The 12,550-nt window shown below is 41.1% G+C and overlaps 1 protein-coding gene across 4 annotated transcripts in view; it reads right to left on the bottom strand.

Moving 5' to 3' along the window:
* LOC140492084 (CCR4-NOT transcription complex subunit 6) overlaps positions 1–12,550 on the bottom strand; it is an 85,284-nt gene that overhangs the window by 24,555 nt on the left and 48,179 nt on the right. For all 4 annotated transcript variants that reach the window (XM_072590787.1, XM_072590791.1, XM_072590788.1 and 1 more), the window contains one exon: positions 3,831–3,916. In XM_072590787.1, coding sequence (XP_072446888.1) covers positions 3,831–3,916 — 86 coding nt within the window. The remainder of the gene's footprint in view (positions 1–3,830; positions 3,917–12,550) is intronic.

Here is a 12,550-nt window from a genome sequence, read left to right as displayed (position 1 = left end):
TCTGGTGTAACTACCCATTAACAAGTATCTCAAGTCACTGTTTCGTCCACTAAAATCATTCTTATTTAATGCAAAGAGTACGGAGGCAATGTTTAACAATGAAGCTGATTGGTTCTCAGCTAACTGAGCAGGTTGGAACTAGAATTAGGCTACAGAGACACAGTGAGGGAAAGACAGTGTAGTTGTCTTTCCCAAAAGAACCTGCTGTTCTTTGCAGTTTAATGCCTCAGTTTAAACTTAAAGTAAAGCAGTCACATTTCCTGTTGCAGTTACAGTGAACTATGGCTTTTGAATGAATAAATCAGAAGCATTTTTCAAACAAATCAGTCACACTGTATTTCTTACCAACCAGTGGAAGCTTCAAGGAAAGAAAATGGAACACCAAGGTTGTGGCTAGCCGAAAAATCACCCATCTGAATCAGGAATTGACTTTGCAGTTTTTCCTTTGTCCACCAATAATTTCTTTCATAGAGTGTACGTGCCTGTGCATGCACATGTTTGTGCTTAAATAGTTGCTCAGTACAAAAACCTGAGGGCCCTGTTTTCTTTTAGATATAAAAGTGGATAAATGAGGTTATCCACTTTGGTAGCAAAAACAAATTATCTGAATGGCTATAAATTGTGAAAGGTGAATGTGCCACAAGACTCGAGGATCACCAATCTCTGAAGGGAAGCATACAGGTGGCAATGAAGGTAAAATAGTTTGTTGGCTTTACTGGTGACAGTACATGCTGCAACATCTTGCTGCAATTATACAGGGACCTGGAATGTGCACAGTTCTGGTCTCCCTCTGAGGGAGGATGATCTTGTTATAGATGGAGTACAGCAAAAGCTTTACCACATTGATTCCTGGGATGGTGTGGTTGGCATACGTAGAAAGGTTAAATAGATTAGGATTATTCTTCTGAACTCCAGTGAGTAAGAGTGGGGTAAAAAAACTACCATTCAAAACAAGTCTAGATGAGGTGTATGCAGGAAGGATGCTCCTGATGGCAAGGGAGTCCAGAACCTGGGGTCACAGTGTAAGGATATGCGGTAAACCATTTAGGATTGAGATGAGGAGCTATTTCTTCACCTAGAGAGTGGTACACCTGTAGAATCCGTTACCACAGCATGCAGTTGAGGGCAAACAATTTTATGAATTCATAAAGTTGAATATAATACTTGGGGGTAAAAGGGATCAAAGGGATTTGGGGAAAAAGCAGGAAGAGGCTTTTGAAATGGGTGGACAGAATGAATGAAGGATCAAATGGACAACTCTTATTTTCTAATGTTTCTATCAACCAAAGTTAGGTAAATTGGGATACTGTGTGTACCTTGGAATGACTCCATTAACAGCAGGATGTAATGTATGCTGTGCTACCCCAGAGAAGGCAATGGCTACTGGTACTATCACATGGGTATTCATCCAGACTCTGGATTAGTGGTGGTGGAAGAGCACAGCAGTTCAGGCGGCATCCAACGAGCAGCGAAATCAACGTTTCGGGCAAAAGGGCTTTTGCCCGAAACGTTGATTTTGCTGATCGTTGGATGCTGTCTGAACTGCTGTGCTCTTCCAGCACCACTAATCCAGAATTTGGTTTCCAGCATCTGCAGTTATTGTTTTTACCTTATTCATCCAGAGACCCAGGTAACGTTCTGGGAACCTGGGTTCAAATCCTACCATGGCTAATGGTGGAATAGGAATTTAATAAAAATCAGAATCTGATCAAGAAACCGTTGCCAATTGTCAGACAAATCCATCTGGCTCATTAACATTCTTTAGGGAAGGACACTGCTGCCCTTAGGGAGGGTTCGGGGGATAGCAGGGAAGATGGCTGATGGCAGGAGGAGAAGGGAGCATGTCTGAGAGGAAGCGGGGAAGAAAGCATGTGAGCAAATGAGCAATAGGGGATAAGAGGGGCATAAGCAAACACATGGAGGGGTAACAGGTGCAAGAGTGAATAAAGGGGGAAGGGGGACACATGCATGTGAATGGGAGGGGGGGGGGAAGATTCACAAATTGGGGTGGAAGAAAGGATGTTGAGGGTACCACAAAGACTAAAGGCAGTCAAAAGGAATACATTAGCAGAAAATAAACTGAAGATTGAGGGGGATGGCATCACACCAAAACAAGATAGCTTGTCTACTTAGAGCAAAAATCAGAAGCAAGTGGTCGATGCGATTCTAAAAATCAGGAGGAGGAAATAGCTGGAATTTTGTAACACAAAAACATGTGCTATCAAGAAAATAAAGTTCCTAAGATTCCATGTGATCTACTTTAAGTATGCATCAGAACTGTGGACAAGACAGACAGGCTGGGGAAGAATCTAGAGGCCTTTGAAATGTGGATACCAAAACGTGTGATAATATGCAAACGATTATTAAATTGGAAAAGGGCTCAAAAAGATTTATCAGGATGTTGCCGAGACTCGAGTGTTTGAATGTGAGGGAGATGCTGGGACTTTTTTCAGTGGAGCATGCAAGGTTGAGGGATAACTTTATTAGGGGTTTATAAAATCATGAGGGACACGGAGAAGGCGAATAGCAAAGGCCTTTCCCTATGGTGGGGGAGTTCAAAACCACGGGGCATATTATTAAGGTGAGAGGAGAAAGTTTGCTGGTAACTTATTCAAACAGAGGGTAGTACATCCGTGGAATGAACTGCCAAAAGTGGTAGATGCAGGTCATTTAAAGCATTTAAAAGATATTCCAATAGATACATTAATAAGAAAGGCTTGAAGGGTTATGGGGCAAACACATGCAAGTGGCACTATATAGTTTGGGAGACTTGGTCAGCATGGACAAGTTATATCAAACGATCCATTTCTGTGCCATATGACTATTTACAATAGAAATGAAGAGAGGCTTGAAACCAGCAAAATCCGACAAAATCAAATAAAAAAGCAACATCCAGTAAAGAAAAATATCAACACTTTAGCCATAGAAGGCAGCAAAAAGATGGGTGGTGCATGATAAGTCAAGGGAGCTCTTCACTGGTTGCAGCAAGACCTAACACGAAGGACGGTGGCTGCAGATGTTGAAAGCCTATCATTACAATCTAAGGACATTGCTAGAAGGTGATGTTTTAGGCATAACCACGTTCTGCAATTTCGTTAAATGAACCTCCCTCTTTTAATTTAAAATTAGGCATTCATTTTGAATCAGTATCCAACATCTTTTTCAACATCTCAAATACCAGATACCCAGCAAAACCTTGCATGGCTATTAATTGTCAAACAATGTTAGTGCCACACCAGCACCAGATAATGACCAATTCTAACAATAAATTCTTCTTCCTTCCATCCTACATCATTTCTTTAACGTCACAACATCCCTCCTTAAACTATGGATATACACATGGATTTTGGATTATTACTACCTTCTCAAGGGCATCTAAGAATGGGCAATAAATGTTGGCCTTGACACAAGGCTTACATTCACTGGATAAGAATTTTCTTTTTTAAAAAGCCTCACATCAGCATTATTTGGTCATCCTTCAAATCCACAGAGCTTACGAGCACGTTAGAAATCCAACAATAAATTTTACATGGAGTTGCACTGCTCACTAGGCGGTTTCAATCCAGTTGCTTTTATTATGGGGTAACAAACTCTGCCTTCTAAAACTTAACAGCTGTTGACTTATTCAATGACAATCTCATTGAAATGCAAGTGACCAAATGGCAACTACTGCATTTTCCAGCACAAAGGATCAATAAGATCCAGAGTGGCAGAAGGTGAAATGAAATAAATCAGGGGAAAATGTTTTCTAGATTTAACAAGGTAATTATAAATAGTTTTCAAATAAGAATAAAAAAAAATCAACACATGGATCATACAATTCCACTTACCTTTCAAACCCAGGGTCTGTAACTGAAACAATTTTCCAAGCTCAAATGGTAGAACCCGTAACAGGTTATTGTTCAAAAGCAGTTCCCTGAAAGATAAAGAACATTTTTTAAACATGCATAACCTAAAGCTTGAGGGGTTACAATACTATTTTTATTCTTTAAAAGAAAATCAGAATAGGTATAGAAAAATTTCACATAACGGAAGTCAAGAAAAATAACGCTTCTGTTAGTGTGGAATTGTGCAGAACAACAACTGCAAAACAATATGCTTAACACTAAAGGGGAGTGAGTAAACATATAGAGTTATGAATGTGCAAATCAGTCAATAAGTGCAGAGAACTTGCTCAATCTATGATCTGCTCTTTACTCCATACAAACGGCAAATGAGTTGCTTGCTATTTTAAAATAACTTACTAGGCTTTCACTGTAATTATCCATGAAAATCAAGCAGAAAGTTAGGGCTAGTAATCATCAAAAGAATACTTGTCTTTAATGTGTCAATTGTTAGTGTATTGCCAAATTAAACTCATTGGCCCAGAAAGGCAACAGGTAACACTGTTCTCACCTCATTCCTGAATACACTTCCAAATTTTCTTTTTTTTTAAAAAAATTCCTTTCCACATCAACCATCCTTACACTTTCTCTGCACTTCCTCTGGCTAATTCATCCTCTCTTAATCCTTAAATCGAATAATTAAGAGACTAATGGTCATCAACCTCCACACAATGCTTTCAGATCGCAGATTGAAATTGTAACAGCAAACGTCAAATGGTACATGTGCTTCACACCAGCAAGATTTTGCCTGTTGTCTCAGTCTACACAATCATCTGTATTCATGAGAAATAGCAAGCCAGACAACAGCTAATCACAACTGCTGTTCACCAAAATTAGTTAACCTATTACTGCCTCAACAAGGCAAACAAGTCTGAACAGCTAAGTTGTTTCAAGTTTTGCATAACAGATTTGTAGCTCAGATAACAATTGCCATAGTTGTGGGTATGTTCGCTAAGCTGGGAAGTTGATTTGCAGATGTTTTGTCCTGTCTAGGTGACACCTTACAGTGCTTTGTAGCCTTCTGTGAAGCGCTGCTGTCCTCTCTCTCCTAGGATTTATTTGGTTCTGCTCCTGCTGCTTCCAGTTGCCGGTTCCAGTTGTTCGTTGTAGTGGCTGGTATATTGGCTCTAGGTCTACTGTTTCTTGGCGAAGTCTGTGGACGAGAGCTATGCTTCAACGAAAAATCTGAACCTGCAACTGGAAGCAGCAGGATCGGAACAAAATAAGTTCCCAGAAAGTACAGCAGTGTTTCACAGGAAGCTCCAAAGCACTGAAGATGTCACCTAGACAGGCGATGAAACTTCTGCAAATCTACTTCCCAGCTCGGCGAACATATCCACAACTATGGCAGCTAAGTTGACTAAATGAAAAATAAATTCCATATCAAAAATTTATCTTTTAAAATTCTAAATTTTAAAATTTAGAGTGGTTTTGTAGAGTTCCTTCTATAAAGCTCTAAGATTTTGATCTATTTTCTCACTAAAGTGGCATCTTAAAGTGTCAGCATTTCATTGCATTGTTACACTTTCAGATGACATAGTGAGTTTAAATATTTCACTGCTGCTACGTACAGTTCGATTATCCGAATATCAATTATCTGAATATCAGATTATCCGAAGGTGATCTCAAGGCCCCGACAGAAACACTGCATCAAAAATGTGTTTCCAACACAAATCGCGTCTTTTATTTACAGTGATTAAAAGTGCACACAGTCCTGCCAAGAACACAGGCACAGGCACAGTCTCTAAATGACTGACCTTCTGCCTTCTCTCTCCCCCCACACTTTCCCTGGTCTTCTACACATGCTTGGACCCTAAATCCCCCTTCCCCAGATAATCTCTCCAACATTGTCCTGTACAGAGCAAAGGTGGAACGTGTCAAAAAGTTGCAGTAAAAAAGGTGCATGTGGTGTGCGCACGCGCACACTATTTGGAAACTCACTCCCCCAAAAGTCAGCAGCAACAGCAGCCTTGTTGCTGGTGTCCAGTCCGGCTGCCCTGGAGAAGGGGCAGGACAGACAGGGGATGCAGTGTTGGATGGGGCTGGGGGGGGCAGAGAGAGTGGGTGGGGGGTGGTGTTGGATGGGGTTAGGAGTGCGACAGGATGGCGTTCAGGGGCAGGCTGACAGCGGACAGGGAGGTGGGTGGGGAGATGGTGTTGGACGGGATTTGGGAGGGGGCACGGGCAGGGGTTCGGGCCAGTGTGCAGTGTGCTGCTGCCTAGTCTGAACAGGGACAGACTTTATAGAAACCTCTGAGCCCCAGAGGAAAGGCATTGAATCAATTAGCCAAATAATCAATTATCCAAACAAAATAATGCATGCCCATCTCGTTCTGATAAGGGAATTAACAATTCAAAAAAGCAGAAATTCTCTCAAAATATTTTTCTTACAAAACAATGAGATTTTCATTTATATTTCTTTTCTTAAAACAAAAGCTGTCTAATCAAATTCTGCTTGCTCTTTGTATAACGTTGACGAGAAGTAAAACCATGCATGACAGGAAGTGAATAGCTGTAAAACGAAACATATTATTCTGAAGCACAACAGGTGAACCCTAAAGGCTATGGCTGTCAAGCATAAATTCATGAAGACCAATTAAGAGAGTGCGGTTCAATAAATAATAAACAAGCTCATACAAGAACTTCTCGTACACACTAGTGAAATGTTCAGCAAACATACAAAAATAAAAAGAATTAGCAGCATAACAATAGACATTTACAGAAGTCCAATAGTGCTGTTTGAAACTAAGTTGATGTACTAAAATAACACAAAGTAATTTAGCCAAATAAATCTGCTGTGTCTCCCTTCATCACCGCCCAGATTTTCTTCCAAATGCAAATTGTTGGCTGCTACTAGTGCAGTTAATACTTGGAGTATTCTTTGATTAAATGTGTTTCTATTTATATGGAGCCTTCAACAATGTAACATAACATATGGCGTTTTACTAAGTGCGAACAAATTTGACATGAAACCACAAAAAGGGTATATAGGTTGATTAAAAGTGTTGATGAGATATTAAATATTAGGAGACCCTTAAATGAGGCAAGAGTGGTAAACAGATGCAAAGTTTTAGGGAAGGAACTAAACAAAATGATCAATTAAAAAGCAATCAAGAATGTTCAAGAGCCCACACTGATCACTTATTGTCAACTCTACTTTCCTGGATTATCCCTGGTGCTGAAATTGTTAGGGAAGGGCAAGGATGAAATCATGGAAAATTTTGGAAACAAAAACAAAAGATCAAGAATGTTAAAGCCATGATGTTGCTGGATCAACAAGCAGAGGGATGAAGTGTGCACAGGTTGAGCTAAAAGAGGAACAGATGTATATTGGATGAAGCATGGTTCCTGACCAAGACCAATCCTGAACTTCTTTTTAATCATTTTATACACTTCTGGGTTGTGTTTCACTGCATGTGGAATCCACCTGTCTATGGACGTGTCCAGTTATGGGGCTGACAGTCCCGTTTAAAAGAATGGATGGCAACTTAGTTGATTTTTCAAATTCAAATCAAAAGTTCTAGAGTCTGCTGAGATCACCTGTTTATTTGCAAGTGAACTTGATTTAAGATTTCACTACACATACTACTTCTCAAATAGAGCAACTGTGAAGAACTCAACACCAAGAAACATCCACCTTAACTAAAATGTTAACCACAACATTCACTGGGTTAGAACTTCAACAGAAAAACAGACTGCAAAATATCCAAAATGTGCAAATTTGCCCAACGACAGTGTGATCTTCAACAGGAGGTAACATGGTGAATCACAGGAAGATTCTTGGATACTGAGGTATCATGGTGGATAATGAAGATCTACACTATTAAGTTATGGAATGTTGACTTGATTATGCTGGAGCTTAATGCAGCACACTGTCTTAAAATGGAACTCATGTCTGAGCATAGCAGAGATTATGATGCAACTTTCTATCACCAGCTCAGCAGAACTGTTGGGATTATTTAAAAAGATCTGGACTTTATCCTTGCAACTTAAAAAGTTGAAAAAAAAATCAGGTCAGGAAACATTCATGGATTGAAGAGACAGTAGATTGTACTTCTGGATTTTTCCTATTCTTAAGATTAATAAGGAGGTATTCAAAGTTTGTGAGAAGATTTGTAGCTCGGGTGCTCGTCGTTGTGGTTCTGTTCGCTGAGCTGGGAATTTGTGTTGCAGACGTTTCGTCCCTGTCTAGGTGACATCCTCAGTGCTTGGGAGCCTCCTGTGAAGTGCTTCTGTGATGTTTCCTCCGCCATTTGTAGTGGCTTGTCTCTGCCGCTTCCGGTTGTCAGTTCCAGCTGTCCGCTGCAGTGGCCGGTATATTGGGTCAGGTCGATGTGTTTGTTGATAGAATCTGTGGATGAGTCTCATGCCTCTAGGAATTCCCTGGCTGTTCTCTGTTTGGCTTGTCCTATAATAGTAGTGTTGTCCCAGTCGAATTCATGTTGCTTGTCATCTGATTGTGTGGCTACTAAGGATAGCTGGTCATGTCGTTTCGTGGCTAGTTGGTGTTCAACGATGCGGATCGTTAGCTGTCTTCCTGTTTGTCCTATGTAATGTTTTGTGCAGTCCTTGCACGGGAGTTTGTACACTGCATTGGTTTTGCTCATGTTGGGTATCGGGTCCTTTGTCCTCGTGAGTTGTCGTCTGAGAGTGGCTGTTGGTTTGTGTGCTGTTATGAGTCCTAATGGTCGCAGTAGTCTGGCTGTCAGTTCAGAAATGTTTTTGATGTATGGTAGTGTGGCTAGTCCTTTGTGGCATGTCCTCATTCCGTTGTCTTTGCCTTAGGCATCTGTTGATGAAATTGTGAGGGTATCCGTTTTTGGCGAATACATTATATAGGTGTTCTTCTTACTCTTTTTGCAGTTCTGGTGTACTACAGTGTGTTGTGGCCCTTTTGAACAGTGTCTTTTGTGCAACTTCTTTTGTGTGTGTTGGGGTGGTTGCTTTCATAGTTTAGGACTCGGTCTGTGTGTGTGGCTTTCCTGTATACCTTTGTGGTGAATTCTCCACAAAGGTGTCATCTGTACCATCACCTCTAGGAATGGGAGTTGGTTGTCCTTTTCTTCCTCTAGTGAATTGGATTCTTGCGAGTGTGGCGTTGATGATCTGGTGTGTGTTCTCTATTTCTTTGTTTTTAATGATTACAAAAGCACTAAGAAACTATAAGAACATAATCATACTACCAGCAGACAAAGGCAGAATGACGGTCATCCTGGACAAAGCAGAGTACACCCAAAAAGCGCAACTACTTGCAGATACCAACAGCTACCAAAAGAGGGAGTTTGACCCCACCCCACAACTCACCAATAGGATAAACAACACACTGAGGAACCTACAAAACAAAACGGACAGATAACCAGGTTTGACCTACAGAGAATGAAACCTGAAAGCAACAACACCCCCAGATTCTATGGACTACCTTAAGTGTACAAACCAGACATCCCACTCAGACCCATAGTATCACTACCAGGGGCACCACACAACAAACTGGCTAAAGAACTACAGCAGAAACTGAAACACCTGATCAGCGGATCCAGACACTATACAGTCAACACAGGAATTCTTGGACATCAGAAATATACACACAGACAAGGAAGAAACTATGGTCTCATTCGATGTAACGGCACTGTTTACCTCTATCGACAAAATCCTAGCCAGAGAAACAATAGCCGACCTGCTGGACATACAGAACAGACAACAAGATGGGGAACCTATCAACAAAGACTGCATACTCAAACTACTGGACCCGTGCCTCACAACACACTTCACATTCAACAACCAAATATATGAACAAATCAACGGCACAGCCATGGACTCACCCATCTCTGGACTCATAGCAGAAGTGGTGATGCAAAGGTTAGAACAAACAATCTTACCGCAAATTCAAATCAAACTCTGGGTCAGATATGTAGATGATACTTTTGTAATCATTAAAAATACAGAAATAGAGAACACACACCGGATCATCAACGCTACACTCACAGGAATTCGATTCACTAGAGAGGAAGAAACGGACAACCAACTCCCATTCCTAGACGTGATGGTACAGACAACACCGAACGGAGAATTCACCACAAAGGTATAGAGGAAAGCCACACACACAGACCGAGTCCTAAACTATGAAAGCAACCACCCCAACACACACAAACGAAGTTGCACAAAAGACACTGTTCAAAAGGGCCACAACACACTGTAGTACACCAGAACTGCAAAAAGAGGAAGAAGTACACCTATACAATGTATTCGCCAAAAACGGATACCCCCACAATTTCATCAACAGATGCCTAAGGCAAAGACAACGGAATGAGGACATGCCACAACCCAAAGGACTAGCCACACTACCATACATCAAAAACATTTCTGAACTGACAGCCAGACTACTGCGACCATTAGGACTCATAACAGCACACAAACCAACAGCCACTCTCAGACGACAACTCACAAGGACAAAGGACCCGATACCCAACATGAGCAAAACCAATGCAGTGTACAAACTCCCGTGCAAGGACTGCACAAAACATTACATAGGACAAACAGGAAGACAGCTAACGATCCGCATCGATGAACACCAACTAGCCATGAAACGACATGACCAGCTATCCTTAGTAGCCACACAATCAGACGACAAGCAACATGAATTCGACTGGGACAACACTACTATTATAGGACAAGCCAAACAGAGAACAGCCAGGGAATTCCTAGAGGCATGAGACTCATCCACAGATTCAATCAACAAACACATCGACCTGGACCCAATATACCGGCCACTGTAGCGGACAGCCGGAACTGACAACCGGAAGCGGCAGATACAAATCACTATAACTCACCGTGGGGTGGCACGGTAGCACAGTGGTTAGCACTGCTGCTTCACAGCGCCTGAGACCCGGGTTCAATTCCCTCCTCAGGCGACTCTGTGTGGAGTTTGCACATTCTCCCCATGTCTGCGTGGGTTTCCTCCGGGTGCTCCGGTTTCCTCCCACAATCCAAACATGTGCATGTCAGGTGAATTGGCCATGCTAAATTGCCCGTAGCGTTAGGTGAAGGGGTAAATGTAGGCGAATGGGTCTGGGTGGGTTACACTTCGGCGGGTCGGTGTGGACTTGTTGGGCCAAAGGGCCTGTTTCCACACTGTAATTAATCTAAAAAAAATGCCGGAGGAAACATCACAGAAGCGCTTCGCAGGAGGCTCCCAAACAAGCACTGAGGATGTCACCTAGACAGGGGACGAAACGTCTGCAACATAAATTCCCAGCTCAGAGCACAGAACCACAACAATAAGGAGGTATACTTGAAAAAAAAATCAAAACCAAAAAAAAAATGAAGAGAAGAGGGGGAAAAAGCACAAATAGATTCATCTGGAGTTCTCTTCCCCAGAGAGAGATTACTTAAACAGGAGCTAGATATATTTTTGAAATATTAAAGATTGAGGGTTGAGGAGCTGGCTGAAAAAAAAGGAGTCCTGAGACAGATCAGCCATGATGTTACAGAATGGTGGGTCAGGCTTGAGGGGCTGAAGGGACTACTCCAACTCCTTATGTTCCACCCTGTAAATTGCCAAATACAATACAAGACTTGACAAAATGATAGAAGTGAATCTACCATAAAGCAAAAGGAGCCACACTCCACCCAAACAACTAGTGGGAACAGGTAAATGGAATAGGTAAATATCGAAGAGCAACATGAAAAATTGTTTGTATTTTGGTTCAACAGGTGGGCATCCCATCCTAACAGTGCATATAATGAGGCAGTAAATATTGTGAAATTAGTTTAAATATTTATCTAAGAAACATACAAACTGACAAAAAAAGGAAGATCTTAAGTGGATTATGCAGTGCTTCCTGTCCTTAATCCTGTACCTTCCTTCCTATCTTACAATATGCTCCCTCAAGATAAATAATGCTAACATTTACAATAAAACAGGAAATAAAAGGAATAAGCAAGAGCTTCCAACCTAAAGCCACTACTGAAAAAAAAGTTCCAATGTGATTAGTATTAAACTCACATAAAAGCTCAATTCTAAAATACATAGTCTAAAAATGATAGGGCTTTATTTTAGCCGAAAAAGTGTTGCTGGAAAAGCGCAGCAGGTCAGGCAGCATCCAAGGAGTAGGAGAATCGACGTTTTGGGCATGAGCCCGAAGAAGGGCTCATGCCCGAAACGTCGATTCTCCTACTCCTTGGATGCTGCCTGACCTGCTGTGCTTTTCCAGCAACACTTTTTCGGCTCTGATCTCCAGCATCTGCAGTCCTCACTTTCTCCTCGAGGGCTTTATTTTACCCCATCTCATTGATAATAATTAAAAGTCATAGTAGATGCAAGACAATCATTAGACTTGACAATCATTAAATTTCATAATGTATTTATAATGTTCAGTTCTATTTTCCAACAAATCAATACTTCAACCCATTCACTGTTTTAATTAAAACCTAAATCCTCCTAGCAAATTGGAAACAAATGGAAAATTGATGTTTAAAATCTGGTAAAAAAAAAGAGCAACTTGCAGTAATTATACAAGTCTGAACATATATTGCAGGTTGTTTTAGGAATATTTGACAAGTTATTAACCGTGCTTCCAGTTTGCACATGACACTAAAGCTGATCTAGAACTGAAGTTATATCCTTCAGTGCCAAACAAAAGTTAAGCCACACAAAAATCAAGTGCAGG

Source organism: Chiloscyllium punctatum, chromosome 20 (assembly GCF_047496795.1).
Source record: "Chiloscyllium punctatum isolate Juve2018m chromosome 20, sChiPun1.3, whole genome shotgun sequence".
NCBI classification, from domain to species: Eukaryota; Metazoa; Chordata; class Chondrichthyes; order Orectolobiformes; family Hemiscylliidae; genus Chiloscyllium; species Chiloscyllium punctatum.
This window is presented reverse-complemented; position numbering and strand designations above follow the sequence as displayed.